At 48.6% G+C, this 15285-nt stretch overlaps 1 protein-coding gene across 1 annotated transcript in view; it reads left to right on the top strand.

Annotated features, from left to right (window-relative positions):
• The first annotated feature begins 587 nt into the window (after positions 1 to 587).
• PPP4R2 (protein phosphatase 4 regulatory subunit 2) overlaps positions 588 to 15285 on the top strand; it is a 56098-nt gene continuing 41400 nt past the window's right edge. Inside the window, exons 1-2 of the mRNA XM_089654799.1 lie at positions 588 to 812; positions 13999 to 14080. Coding sequence (XP_089510925.1) covers positions 779 to 812; positions 13999 to 14080 — 116 coding nt within the window. The 5' untranslated portion in view covers positions 588 to 778. The remainder of the gene's footprint in view (positions 813 to 13998; positions 14081 to 15285) is intronic.

Below are 15285 nucleotides of genomic sequence, written 5' to 3'. Positions count from 1 at the left end.
ACCGCGTTTCTGTTTACTAATTTTTCACAATACGAAACGTCCTGGAGAACGCATTAAATTTGTAAACCGAGGTACGCCTGTATGCCTCTTCATGGATTATTGGGTAAGAGTGAGTCTGGAGTGACAGGGTTACTTCACGTTGCTGCCCATCCCCATTTTATATTCCCTGTGTCACAGGGACAGGAAGTCAGGACAATCTCTCCTTTGGGGTCACAGACAGAAATATTCCCAAAAAAGTAATTTAATATAATTAAAAATAAATTGAATTTAAATTTCCCGGACCACCTGCAGCCTCACCTGACCCCCTGCGTGCCTTCACCCCCTGTAGTCCCTCTGTGTGTTTGTAAACTCCACAGACACCAGCTGAGCACAGGACGATACACCCCCAAACGTGCCTGGCCACATAACGTCACCTGACCCTGCCGGCCACCAATCAGCGCGCACGCTTACCGGCTCGACCAGCCAATGAGCGGCCCTCTCCGGAGAATCGCCCTGACGCTATGCGCGCCCATGGCTGGGCGGTCGCTCGCCCCCGTGAGGCGGTTCTGAGGGAAGCGCGCCGCCGCCTTCTCCTCCCTCACATGCGCGCTCCCGGTGACGTCACGAGCGCCATATTGGACGGCGGCTTTCTGGTCCTCGTTGCCGAAGGGGCTTCCGCTGCCAGGCTGAGACCGGGGACGAGGAGGAGCCGAGCGAGCGCGGGGCCGAGGCCGGGGTACAGGCGGGCTCTGGGGGAGGAGGTGGCGGTGTTGCCAGAAGACCTTCCCCTCTTCCGGCCATGGACGTCGACCGGCTCCAGGAGGCTCTGAAAGGTCACTGTCCGCCCCGTGTGAGAGGGGACGGGGGAGGGGGCATGGAGGAGGCCGGAGTGGGGTGCTGATGAGGGAGGCTGCGGAGTCACTGCTGAGGAGGCTTATGGGAGGCCAGGAGGAGGCTGGGGAGAGGAGCTTGGTGAGGCTGGAGGATGACTGGAGAGGAGGCTGAAGGGGCACCATAGAGACTGTAGAGGAGGCTGAAGGGGCACCATAGAGACTGTAGAGGAGGCTGAAGGGGCACCATAGAGACTGTAGAGGAGGCTGAAGGGGCACCATAGAGACTGTAGAGGAGGCTGAAGGGGCACCATAGAGACTGTAGAGGAGGCTGAAGGGGCACCATAGAGACTGGAGAGGAGGCTGAAGGGGCACCATAGAGACTGTAGAGGAGGCTGAAGGGGCACCATAGAGACTGGAGAGGAGGCTGAAGGGGCAGTGCTATGACTGGTAAGGAGGCGGCAGCTGGAGGGGTATGAGGTGGGCTGGTGAAGTGGAGACCCAAGGGACACCAAGGAGGTTGATGGAGCACCAGGGAGGCTGGGAAGGAAAAGACTGGTGAAGGGGAAACCTGAGGGGCATCGGGGAGACTGGTGAAGAGGCCGGAGGGGCACTGTGGAGACTGGCGAGGAGGAGGCCGGAGGGGCGCCGTGGAGACTGTCAAGAAGGTGGCTGAAGGAGCACTGAGGAGGCTGGAGGGGCACAGAGGAGAGTGGTGAGGGGGAGGAGGCAGCTGGAGGGATACCAAGGAGGTTGAAAGAGCACCAGGGAGGCTGGGAAGGAGAAGTCTGGTGAAGGAAAGACCTGAGGGGCGCCACGGAGACTGGCGAGGAGGAGGCCGGAGGGGCGCCGCGGAGACTGGCGAGGAGGAGGCCGGATGGGGCGCCGCGGAGACTGGCGAGGAGGAGGCCGGATGGGGCGCCGCGGAGACTGGCGAGGAGGAGGCCGGATGGGGCGCCGCGGAGACTGGCGAGGAGGAGGCCGGAGGGGCGCCGCGGAGACTGGCGAGGAGGAGGCCGGAGGGGCGCCGCGGAGACTGGCGAGGAGGAGGCCGGAGGGGGTACCTGTGAAGCTGACGAGGAGGAGGCTGGTAAAGGGGAGACCTGAGGGGCACAGAGGAGACTGGCAAGAAGGTGGCTGAATGGGCACCGAGGAGAATGGCGAGGAGGAGGCTGGAGGGGCACCAAGGAGACTGGTGAGGAGGAGGAGACAGCTGGAGGTGCACCGAGGAGACTGGTGAGGAGGCTGTAGGGGCACCGGGGAGACTGGCAAAGTCGCTGGAGGAGCAACAGGGAGACTGGCTTGGAGGGGTGCTGGGGAGCAACCGGGGAGACTGGCATGGAGGCTGGAGGGGCACCGGGGAGACAGGCGAGGAGGAGGCCGGAGGGGCACCGGGGAGACAGGCGAGGAGGAGGCCTGGAGGGGCACCGGGGAGACAGGCGAGGAGGTGGCTTGAAGGGTACCTGTGAAGCTGGCGAGTAGGAGGTTGGTAAAGGGGAGACCTGAGGGGCATCGGGGAGACTGTTGAGGGGGCTGGAGGAGCACCAAGGAGACTGGCAAGGAGGTTGAAGGGGCATTGGGGAGGCTGGCGAGGTGGCAGCTGGAATGGCATCAGGGAGGCTGGCAGGACACCAGGGAGACTACTGAGGAGGCCGGAGTGGAACCGGGGAGGCTGGAAAGGAGGTTGAAGGGGGCACTAGGGAGACTGGCAAGGAGGAGGCTGGAGGGCACCGGGGCGGCTTTCAAGGAGGAGACAGCTGAAAAGACACCAAGGAGACTGGCAAGGAGGATGGAGGGGCACTGGGGAGACTGGCAAGGAGGAGGCTGGAGGGGTTACCAGGGAGGCTCGCAAGGAGGAGGCTGGAGGGCCACCGGGGAGACTGGCAAGGAGAATGGAGGAGCACTAAGGAGACTGGCAAGGGGGAGAATGGTGGGGCACCATGGAGACTGGCAAGGAGGAGGCTGGCAGGGCATCAGGGATACTGGCAAGGAGGAGGAGGTTGAAAGAGCACTGGGAAGACTCGAGGGGGAGGCTGTAGGGGCACTGGGGAGAGTGGCAAGGGGGAGGAGGTTGAAAAAGAACCAGGAAGACTGTGGAGGAGGAGGCTGGAGGGGCATCGGGGAGATTGTAGTGGCACTTAGAAAACTAGTGGTTGAAAGGGGCACTGGGCAGAGTGGCTGGAGGGGCGCTGGGGAGACTGGCGAGGAGATGGCTGGAGGGGTACAGTGGAGACTGGCGAGGAGATGGCTGAAGGGGCACCAAGAAGGCTGGCGATTAGGCTGGAGGGGCACTGAGGAGACTGCCAAGGAGGAGGCAGCTATAGGGGCTCTGTGGAGACTGGGGAGGCTGGAGGGGCACTGGGGAGGCTGAAGGGGCACCAAGAAGGCTGGAGGGGCACTGAGGAGACTGCCAAGGAGGAGGCGGCTGGAGGGGCTCTGTGGAGACTATCAATGAAAAATCTTTAGAAGTAGCTTTGTGACTTAGGGAGGAAGTTGCAGGAGCAGCAGGGAGATTGGTGAGAAGGCTTTATGGGTAGCTTGGCGACTGGCATAGAGGAGGCTGAAGAGGTAACAGGGAATCTGACGAGGAGGAAGTTGGAGGGGCAGTGGGGAGACTGGTGAGGAGGAGGCTAAAATGTAGCATGGAGACTTGTAAGGAATAAGAGGAGGCTACAGGGGTGTATGGGATGCCTGGTTAGGAGGTGGCTGCAGGTGTGGAGGAGGCTATAGGGGCAACACAGTGGCTGGTAAAGAGAAGGTGGCTTGTGGGGAGACTTATGAGGAAGCCGCAGTGTATGGAGAGGATGTGGAGGGACTGGGGAGTGAAGGAGCAAAGAGCTGTGGGGAGACAAGTGAGGAGGAGGAACATGGCGCAGGGAAGCTGTTAAAGTTGCAAGAGGATGTGACAGCCAGAGAGGCAACATTGGGATTGGTCAGTAGGCTGGAGCGTCCATTGAACCTAAGAGGAATGGAGAGCATAGGGTGCTGCGGATGTAAGGAGGGCACTGTAGACCCCTTACCTGGTGAGATGGGAAGGGGGCTTCACGTTGTCCAGTGTGAGATGGCTGAGTGATGGAAGGAGCTTGCAGAGACGTTTAGTGTGTATCTGGAGAGCTGACTGGTGATTGGTGAGGAGATGTGGGACTTTCCGGACATGAAATGTAGCATGTACCAGGAGGCTTAGGCTGGCTTTATGACAGAAGGAAGTGATGCCTCCTGATTCCCAGGATCGCATGCATTTACAGGGTCATCTATTGATTTGTTAGAGCCAGGATAGGCAACCTGTGCACTCCAGCTGTGGAGACACTGCAAATCCCATCATGCATGTGGATGTCAGTTTTGCAATGCCTCAAGGTAAAACAATAGAATTAAAATGGAGCTCCACCCAAAAGGGGAAGTTCTGCTTTAAGCCTTTGTCCCCCGCTCCCCTTTAAGGATTGGCACCTTTGGCAGGGGGGGGGGGGGTGCGGGTACCCGGATTTGACAGGTACCGCTCCCGTTTCCACTGCGATCGCCTAGGCGATCGGAAGCATAAGTTGTTCTCCCTCCTCCTAGTCTTCTGGGACACGTGACAGGTCCCAGAAAACTACAGGGCCATTTAGAAAGCGCAGCGCTTCTCGCGCATGCGCAGTGGGCCCCCGGCTGTGAAGCCGCAAGCTGCCACAGCCGGGTGCCCACACTGAAGATGTCGGCACCAGGGAGAGAAGACGGCCGGTGAAACCAGCGGTGGTGAGGACATCACGGGATCGAGGGACAGGTAAGTGTATGTATTTTAAAAGTCAGCAGCTACAGTTTTTGTAGCTGCTGACTTTTATTTATTTATTTTTTTTCAGGTGGAACTCCGCTTTAAATTCACCATATGTGTACTGCTCCCAGATTCGGGGGAGAATCAGGACAGGTCATGTGAGGACAGACAGATGGTACCCTGCTTGTCATTATTAGGAAGGGTTTGTGTACAGTGGAGTTGTCATACTCACGGTTTTACATTTTGGGTGAATTGCACAGGAACGTGCTGTGTGTTCCTTTGTGATTCACACACGATCCGGGTGCAGTGTGATTTCAGCCTATTCATTTGAATAGGTTGAAATTGCACCAAATTTCACCAAAACTAGGACATGCACTACAAAACGCACAGCAACCGGATTGTATGGTACTACTGGACCATGTGATCTGGTGCAGGCAGAGGCACTGCCTTTGGGGTGTAATTAAAGCAAAACTATACAGCATCTGACACCTCAAATCAAAAAACGTTATTTAATTAATTTTTAATATTCAAAGCAAACTCAACAATCCAGGTCTCTGCATGCTTTGTTTTGCTGAGAAATCACTTTGAAAAACGCCCACCTAGCATTTCTGGCCAAGGCCATCTTAAGTAAGGGCAAATGATGCATGTAGGTTTTATTTCCTGGAATCCATTTGTCCTTGTCTCAGGCAGGAGGGTGTGCTTAGCTGAGAAAATCCCTCCTGGGATGTATGACATAATTTGCCTAGGAATGGAAACTAGAAAGTAACTGAAGAAAAGTAAAAAAATAAATTTTAAAATAAATATGATTTACACTCACCAGCCACTTTATTAGGTTCACCTTAAAATCTCCCTTACATCATTACACCACCACCACCACCGCCCTGAACTGTTGACACAAGGCAGGATGGATCCATGCTTTCATGTTATTTACGCCAAACTCTGACCTGACCATCTGAATGTAGCAGCAACCAGTCTGCCCATTCTCCTCTGACATCAACAAGGCATTTTTGTCCACACAACTGCTGCTCACTGGACTTTTTATTTTTTTGGACCCCTAGAGATGGTTGTGTGTGAAAATCCCAGCAGATCAGCAGTTTTTTTTAAATACTCTGACCAACTCGTCTGGCACCAACAGCCATGCCACGTTCAAAGTCACTTAGCAATTTGTGTTACCAAGCAATAGAGCAGGTGTACCTAATAAAGTGGCTGGTGAGTGTACTTTCCTATCTATTTACTAACAGCATAAAGATAAAAATAGTCAATGTTGGCTGAGATTGAAGTTCCCTCTTAAACTAACACAGACACCCACTGCAGAACGCAAGTGTAGTGTATTTTGAATGTGGTGCGGGAAACACGCGTTCTGGTGTGAAATCTACTGTATGGTCACAGCAAACACTTTGATTTTATAACATCAGTATTGTAATAACAATACAAATAGTTATTGTTGAAATCCAGTATAAACTGACTTGAAAAGTCTCCTATGTTGACTGCTGCCTATCTTCTGGCCGTCTCCACAACTTCCTGGATTCCCGCCATGCTTTGAAGCTTCTACTTTGCTTTTTATGTTCGTTTTCTAAGGACTACGTGTCCCATGGTACCTTGCCTGAAAGCAGTTTTCTTGTACTGAATACACCTTCCTTCATCACCTCTGTAGTTCGGAAGGCAGGCTCTGTGAAATTTGTGCCTACTCACAGGGCATAGTGACTGTCACAGAATTCAAGGAAGGAAATGTGTGGGAAGTTTAACCGCCTCCTGCCCACCATATAGTACAATGACGGGCGCAAGGCGGTTCTCTTGTTCTGGGAGGACGTCATATGACGTGCTCCCATTCTAACTACGCATGCGCAGCTCTGGGAGCGCACGGCGATCGGCGGTGTGCTGTGTCCCTTGGACACAGCGGATCAACGGAAAGAGCCGAAGATGTCGGCTCTGTCATGTGATCAGCTGTGTCCAATCACAGGTGATCGCATGTAAATAGGGAAATGCCCGGTTATTGGCATTTCTCTCCTCACAAGCTGTCACGGTGACAGCTCGAGAGGAGAGCCGGTAATCGGCATCCCTCAGAGGGGACATGTACACTGATCATCAGGGGACTGATGATCAGTGTAGCCCCAGCAGTGCCACCTGTCGGTGCTTATCAATGCCACCTGCCGGTGCTAATCAGTGCCACCTCAATGCCACATTTTAGTACTTACCAGTGCACATCAATGCCACATATCAGTGCCCATTTGAGCCGCCTATCAGTGCCAGTCAGTGCCCATCAGTGATGCCTGTCAATGCCCATCAGTGCCACCTACCAGTGCCTCATCAAAATTTTCAGTGATTTTTGGTTTGTTTAAGAAAAAATAAAAAAACCCCAGAGGTGATTAAATACCACCAAGCTCTATCTGTCACAAAAAAATTATAAAAATTTCATATGGGTACAGTGTTGCATGACCGTGCAATTGTCATTCAAAGTGCAACAGCGCTGAAAGCTGGAAATTGGCCTGGGCAGGAAGGGGGTATAAGTGCCCGATAGGCTAGCGGTTAAAAACTCATTCATATTAATAGGAGTAGGCTACAAATATGATTTTACATTTTCACCTTAGATACTTATAAATGAAGAGCTGCAAAAACATGCGTTTGAATTTAAAATGCTGCATTTGACCCCCTGTGCCTGCGATGCATGTGCATCCAATAGGCCGTGCTGCGGTCAGAGAAACACAAAACAGGGTAAACACAGCGGTCATCCGCACTGTATCATTGAGGTCAAAGGGAATCTGCCGATCTGCGTTTCACATGCAGGTTGGCTCTGTGTACACAAGCCCTTTATTAGTAACACAATGACCGGGTACTGCAGAGGTCACCTCTGATTTTCTTTACATTGTTTCAAAATAATCCTCAATATCGATCATCTTTATGTGGAGTAACCAGTGAGGGAACTTGACTGGGGGGGGGGGGGGGGGACTAGGATACTTGGATTTTGTGCTTGCTTGAGGTTTTCATGTTTGTTTTGGTAAACTGCGTCCCTGTGTTGTTTCTATGGGAATACATAGCTTTGAAAGTATCCCTGCTCCGGACTGTCACTTGTGCACGGTGGAGGAAGACCGGGCTAGTTTTCTGCCCTACTTGGAAAGAGTCCAGCATAATTATCAATCTTGCCAAGGCTGTTGGGGGGTTGTGAGTCTGTAAGACAGATGAGAAGGGTGTGCCTTTTAAAAATCTTGTGTGAACTGGGTGTGATTGAGCGTGCGTGTTCTGTAGCTAGAGACATTGGCATTTTTCTCTTTGCCTAGTACTGTTTGCCTGCTCTCCTTTAGCATTTCCCGGGATTCTGTCTCCCCCCTAATTCCCCCAGCCGTACCGGCACAATCCGGCTTTATGCTGTATTCTGCTGCTTCATCTTGGTGGCTGGGAGAATAGAGAATCTCTTTATCATGCATAGATTGTACAGCTTTACATGTGCTGCTGAACTGCAGGCTTCAGCAAGCCTTGCCAGCGGAAAATGTGTCGGGGCACTACAGCAATTGAATGACTGAAGATACATGTGTTGCATACTCCTTTCCGGTGTGTCACTAGAACATGGCACTCCTGTAATTGCTTAATGATTCTTTGACTTTCTCCTTGTGATTTACATTTCCACATGTGAATTATTCATGTCTTGTAGGGTCCTTGCACACGGGTGTCATCAGGTCAGTCATGTTTGTGGTTTTTTTTTTTTTTATATATATATACTAAAGCTGGCCATAGATGGTTCAAATCTCTGCAATTTGACTGATTGTAGCCAGTTGTATGACTTGGGTACAAACAGCACGTTGAATTTTTAACATGTGATTATTGTCAGCGGTTATAGCCACTAGCAATCGCTGTGTTCTCCCAACAGGGACAGCTTCTCATGCCCCCATGCTGGGAGAACACAGGAGGGATTCCCCCATCAACAGTCAGTGTTGGGGGGGAAATCAAGCGTTTTCATTCCTTCGTGTTTGCAGGAAAGAAATTTGCATCGTCTATGGCCTCCCTAAGGCCCCTTGTACACAGGGGGTCCTGCTGCTGCGCGCCTGGGAGGGAGAGGAGCGGTGTTTAGACCCAATGCAGGCAGCCTGTAAAGTCTGGCAGGCTGTGGATGGATGGGTCTGAACACTGTACCGAGGGGTACCAGCGTTTCTATTGGCTCTTCAGTTTAGGGATGAGGTCTTCTGCATTCCCGATGAGTTGCAGTTGGACAGCCCTGTGCGCAAGGGGCGTAAGAAAAAACTAATGTAACCTGAATCCATATTTATTTGTACATGCGTTTTCACTTCAGTTTATATGTGGGTTTTAGGCCTTCACTTTAGCCCTGGTGCATGGGACTCTGGCCTGTAGGTGAAAAGTACAGGCAAAGCTGGCAGCCTGTAAGAGAGGTTGACGGCTGCTGCAGCTGGGCGGTGCGACTTTGTACAGCACAAAAAAATCATCCTTGCTCAAAGACAGAATTGCACCAAAGTCACAGTCATCCAAAGTTGCAATGAAAATCGCACAATTTTGAAGTGAATTAAGTCTTACACCCATGTACGTTCAGGTCTGCTTGTGTTTTTTTTTTTTTTTTTTACGGAACAGCCAACTTCCAGAAGATCCACTGAAACAGAATGGATGTAAACAGATGCCATTTGTTTACATTCATTCATTTTGCCAATTTTTAGGCAAGAAACATTTTTTTGTTTATAAATTTGTCACCTCTGATTGGTTTCTGTAACAGCTAAGAAAAAACTGACATAAAAACGAATGTAGACTGATGTAAACTGAACTGAAAACAGTTGTGCATACCGATGTAAGCTGAATCCGTTTTTTTTCTTTGAAAGATTATGACTGAACAGATGATGTATGTGTGCAAGGGCCCCTAATGCTATGTGATTTGTCACATTTCCCTCGTCTTTGACTGGGAGAATTTTTCCAGGCTGCCTGCTAATTCAGGATTCTTAGACCTCATTCACATGGTCGCAGAGAGTTGCACACTGCGGAGGAGCGTATTTCTGAGCCCAGGAGTCATAGGCCAACTGTGGCCAGCAAGCCTGTGCAAATCGGGCTGACAGATGCTGCAGTTGAGCCTGTACACATGGAACCGCTCAGATGTGTGGATACATGAGTAGAGCTGCTGCATCTGTCAGCCTGTCATTGATTTGTACAGCTGTACACAAATGCCTGACGCTCCTGGCTGCAGAAATATGCTCATTCCTGATAGTGCGTGTCCCTGGCGACTGTGTGAATGTAACCTAAAGTTGAACCTGTTAATGATTATCCATGTGATTCCTGATTGCTCTATAAAAGTAGATTGTATTCAGATAGTAAGGAAAGCTTGCAGGAAAAAAAATAGCAAAAGAAATGGTCTTGTTTTAGCAGCTGGTTGTGTTGTATGGCCACTGATGATTAGAAGGGTTAGTTCCTAAGCAAAGCGTTAAGCTGGGCTTAGATGTATTAAAATTCGGCCAGTTCAGCAGAAACTGGCCGAATTTCAATTCCATCTATAGGCAGGCTGGTTGTACTGAAGAAGATCTGTCAATCGACTTCAGTACAACCAGCCTGTTGAAGGAAAGAAAATTGCGTAAAGTAAGTACCTTACCTTGGGGAATGTTTACATTCATTTAAGCTTTTTAAATGTAAAAGTCCTATTTAAGGAAATGAAAAAGGCTTGCTAATATCTGCGATTTCTGAAAGCACACAAAAACCACAATACATAATAGAAGTCTATGGGAAAGCGAAGCTAAAAAAAACAAGGGTTAGGTACGCCTTGCCCAGCCTGCAGTGAAGCCACCCAAAGTGCTTCTAAAGTCTCCAGGTTTTTTACCTTCATGCATTCTATGCATGAAGGTAATAAACCTTCTGTGTGTAGCAGCCCCCCCAACGCTTACCTGAGCCCCATCCAAAACCACTGCACAGAGCAGGTAAGTATAACATGTTTGTCAATTTAAAAAAAAAAAAAGACAAGATTTTAGTTTCACTAAGCTGCACAGTCCCCCAGATGGAGTTGTATACTTGCTTGCTGCAATGCTGTGCCAAATGAATTGGAACCCCTGTCATGTTGAGTGGACAGTACCAAGTGAGTGGGGCCACGCTACAACCATGTGTAATGCACATGCTGGCAGCACGTTATTGCCAGTTTGTAGGTGTTAAAACAGCTGGTGAAGAGGTGACATATCGCCGACCTGATATCTATCTACCACCCAACACGCACTCTCCGCTCCTCACAAGACCACCTACTCTCTAGTTCCCTGATCTCCTCCTCCCATGCCCATCCTTAGGACTTCTCCAGGGCTTCCCCATCCTCTGGAACTCACTACCCCAATCCATCAGACTGTCACCTACCGTCCTCACCTTTTAGGCGCACCCTGAAAACCCACCTCTTCAGAGAAGCCTACCCTGCCCTCACCTAATTGCTGATCTCCTCTCTAGTTCCCTGGTCTCCTCCTCCCATGCCCATCTCCAGGGCTTCCCCCATCCTCTGGAACTCACTACCCCAATCCATCAGACTGTCGCCTACCCTCCTCACCTTTTAGGCGCACCCTGAAAACCCATCTCTTCAGAGAAGCTTACCCCACCCTCACCTAATTGCTGACCTCCTCCACTCCATCCCCCACAGCTATTTCCTCCTGTGCCACTCTCCCCTCCCTCCTAGATTGTAAGCTCCAAGGAGCAGGGCCCTCAAACTCCTTGTGTATGGTATTATTACTGTACTGTCTCGTGTACTGTCTCCCATTATAATGTACAGCGCTGAGCAAACTGTTGGCGCTATATAAATACTGTATAATAATAATCTGTCAAATGTCCTTTGAAAAGTGATCCACTGTGGATCTTTCTTCAGAGAACAACGCTAATGTAAACAAACCCTTAATTTCACGGTCATCTAATACAATGTCTAAACATATTGCTGAGTAGCAAAAAGCAAACATTTTTGGAAGTGACCTACACCAGCTTAGAGATGTGGTTTTCACAACAACACAATTCTTCCTGCAGCTGCCAGCAAAATGATATCCCCTCCCATTTACAGCAGCAGCGCTGAGCTTCAAGTATGCCTAGTAGGATGGAGGAACTGTTTAGGAGATATGCCCGCACATGTGCAATGAAGGGAATTGCAAATGTGCAGACTGCTCCCTTGCACATAGCATCACAGCACACTTCTGGGTCCCGACAGCGCTGTGTAGAGAAGTCCTTTCTATTGCATCTCTATAGTATTGTCCAGTGACACAGAAATACGTCACCAAGGCAGGAAGCTTGAGATACTTAACGTGGACAAATAAACAGCATTAGAACTTTAGAACACAGTGGTTGGGGAAAGCTTGCAAACCACAGCTTTTAGTTTTTGCCTAGAGGACCACTTTAATCACTGATGAGCTGTTTGGAGGGGTAAAGGATAGATGATAGGTGGAGTCTTTGCTTTGGGGGGCCAGCTTAAGTCCCACAGTAAGTGTAGGCCAGGCTCAGAGGTTCCCCAGGCAGAGGGTTCATAAAGGTATATCATACCTTGTGGTTTCTGCTGTTTAGAAGTTTTATTTTCTTAAACATGGCTGCAATGTTCCATTTCAAGCAACTCTGCCACTTGGTTTCAATTGAAGTCCTTCCTTAAAAAAAAAAATGTTGTGTCACCTTCACCACTGAGCTTTGCTCTCTTGAAATGCTAAGCTTGCTGAAGCATTTTCTGCATCCAACACCCTTCTGGGAGTATTAACCTCCCTGGCGGTATGATTATTTCAGATTTTTGGTGCTGAAAGCGGTACCATTGTTTTGCATTGAAATATGTAGTTTTTTTTATTGTAGGCTGTAATTTTTAGGAATAACTCACTGAAATCTGTCCGAACAAGAGTCTAGTAAACATCCCGGGTAGGGTAAAATTTGAAACACGAAATCATAAATTATAATTTAATAAATAATCATAAAAAATAATATAATACATTTAATTCAATAATGTAATCAAACCAAAAACACTGAAATTTGAAATATAGCGCCAAGTTCGCACATCACTGAGCAAAGTCGCAAAATCATTTTCAGTGTCTGATGAGGAATTTCCCCCACGAATCATTATCACTCAATTCTGCAAGTGGTTCTGATTTACTATCGCTGTTCTCTAGCCGGTCTAAAACCACTTTTGACCTAAAGGGACGCTTTTGGACGCCATGGACTTTTCTCAGTTTTCAGGCAGAAAGAACAGACAAAATGCAGGCAGGGCGCCGGACAAAGCACTCGGGACAAAATGTATGTGAAATGGGTTGAAACAGCAATGTTTTACTATATAAAATTTGTTTGGAAAAAATGAAATTTTTTAAAATTTTCAAATTTCCCGCCGCCGGCGGCGCCCGTATGTCCCGACGTCACAGGGACCGGAACACAGAAGCCGGATGCCGGCATCGGCCGGAGGAGATGGCGGGGGGCGCTGCAGGGGACACATCGCGGGAGCGAAGGACAAGGTAAGCTCTGCAGGGAATCCCTGTGCAGCGCCGCATGGTAAGCCCGAGTGTAGCTCGGGGTTACCGCTTTTGGTACTGAAACTTTACCCCGAGCTACACTCGGGAATACCGCCAGGGAGGTTAATGCCTCCTTCATTACTGTGTCCTATACTTATGTAGCTGCTGGCAGAATGAACCAGGTATCCCTGTGCCTTGTGAGCATAGGAATCAAATGATGGCAGCTTGGTGCAAGATAACGGAATGGTTAGGTCTAAATTCAAAATGATGAAATCCTCTTGATGTGATCATGTGATTAACATTGTCAGTAAATGTACCTTCTTATGTTGTTTTGGCTGCAAAAATAATAGAAAATCTCACTAGGTGTGGCATACTTGTGTATATGATTTTTTTTTTTGGTTTTTTTAAATAAATGATACAAATTCTGTGATTTTGTTTCAGCTGTTCTGTTCCTAGTTATCCATATGTAAGGTGAAACCAAGCTTTTGACCTCTGTTGAAGTCCTACTGGTACTTTTCTAGAACAGGTGGTGGTAAATGTGACTGTTGGCAAGGCGGTATAGGGCCATATTGGGCAGTCAAGTTGGGGTCTGTGGTGTGGCTTAAGAGATCACATCTTCCCCATGAATGTATGTGTAAATTTTGTTAATAGAAGAGCCAACTCAATGGTCAACGGCTAGAGAGAACCTCAAAAGTGCCAGCTGTACTTATTAGAACACCAGCTACATTATGAAACCTGAACACTATACTTTACAAATTGTGATTTGTCTTTTTGTTGATTTTCATTAAAGTGTGGGTTGTTTCCCCTCCCCCCAAGTTGCTTACCTAGGTGGATGCAGCATCGATCAGATGCTGCATCTGTCCTCCGCTGCCACGAAGTGTGAGGACTTGGCGATCACATGGCCACTGATTGCCGAGTTCTCACCACAGCTTTGGCTGTACTTTTTTTAAAATGATCCGAACTATGGTTGTGTGAGATGAATAATGGCTATATAGTTCTGACTCTGATTGTACTTTATTTTTTCTCTCTTCAGAATTTGAGAAGAAAGGAAAGAAAGAAGTACATCCGGAACTTGATCAGTTTCTTTGCCATGTGGCGAAAACTGGGGAGACCATGTAAGTATGAGACTTCTGTACACATTTATTGATGATAAATGTTAGCCGTTAGCAACACTGAGGTGTTTTGTCTGTGATGTTATCTATTCACTTGTGTTCTTGTCATATGGTAAAGTACTCACCTAGAATGCAAGTTCACCTACTGCCTGCAGTAACCGCACTTAGGCCACAGGGTGATGAAATAAATTAACCATACTTGCCCATTAAACTGGAACTAAATCCATCAATTTATCCGTTTCCCAAAGCAGTGTTACTAAACAGACAACCGTAAAATCAGTCTGTATATGCAGTAAAGCATGCTTGTTATACTCACTGTGGAACTTCAAGGGTTTATCCTCTGTATTGTGTAAAAAAGGATGTTTGATCCTGTCTTCTCTGGTATTCCCCTTCTTTCATGTTCCCCATTTCATCTCCTGATGTTACACAGCCTCGGGGACACTCTGCACATGCTCAGTTTGGTGTGTATTGCTAGAGCATATTTCTTTTTGTTGGGAGATTGCGTGTGATCATCACAGAGTCCAATCAGCACTGTCCAGACAGAGGGTCAATGGTTATGCAATCTCATAGGGCAGTGAGGAGAATAAAAACTCCTCCTACAAGCTTTAACCAGTACTCAGCTGGACACTGATAGAAGACACAAGACTGCTCTAACTGCTGATGGGAAAAGGTATTTTATATTTACTAAAATAATTGCATTTCCATGTTTGTGTACAGTGGGAGACCAGATATAGTGAATGCAGGGTCCTGGGTTTGGTAGCACTTTAAATTCAAGGCATGCTGTGTATAGCTGTCACATTTGCCCTTAATCAAACTGTCAAGCCACCAAATGGTTTGTGTCCTAACTGATCACCTGTGCAACACCATGGCAACTGCAGATCAAACAGAGGCTGAGATGGCAGCTTCCTTGGCTATAAAGTATTGGAGGGTTTTGTTTCTTTACAATCTTGGTGTCACCTGTATCTAAAATAGATGCAGACTTGTAAGATCGATGCTTGGGTTCCCATTAGTGTGTGTTGTATACAGACCGGCTCCCTCACTTACCGCTGCTAAATGTCATTGCCGATTTGTAAATGCAATTACCGTCCCTTTTTTTTTTTTTTTCTTCACTATAGCTCCAAGAACAAGCTATCATTCACCCTACCGCTAAAGTAAACTAAGGGGAGGAGTCACTGGGTAATGTTACTGGGTGACGCCACCCCTTTGCT

The sequence above is a fragment of the Staurois parvus genome, unplaced genomic scaffold (genome assembly GCF_062004578.1).
Source record: "Staurois parvus isolate SC_StPar_1 unplaced genomic scaffold, SC_StPar_1.0 ptg000799l, whole genome shotgun sequence".
NCBI classification, from domain to species: Eukaryota; Metazoa; Chordata; class Amphibia; order Anura; family Ranidae; genus Staurois; species Staurois parvus.
The sequence above is the reverse complement of the archived record's forward strand: the minus strand, read 5'-3'. Positions and strand labels throughout refer to the sequence as shown.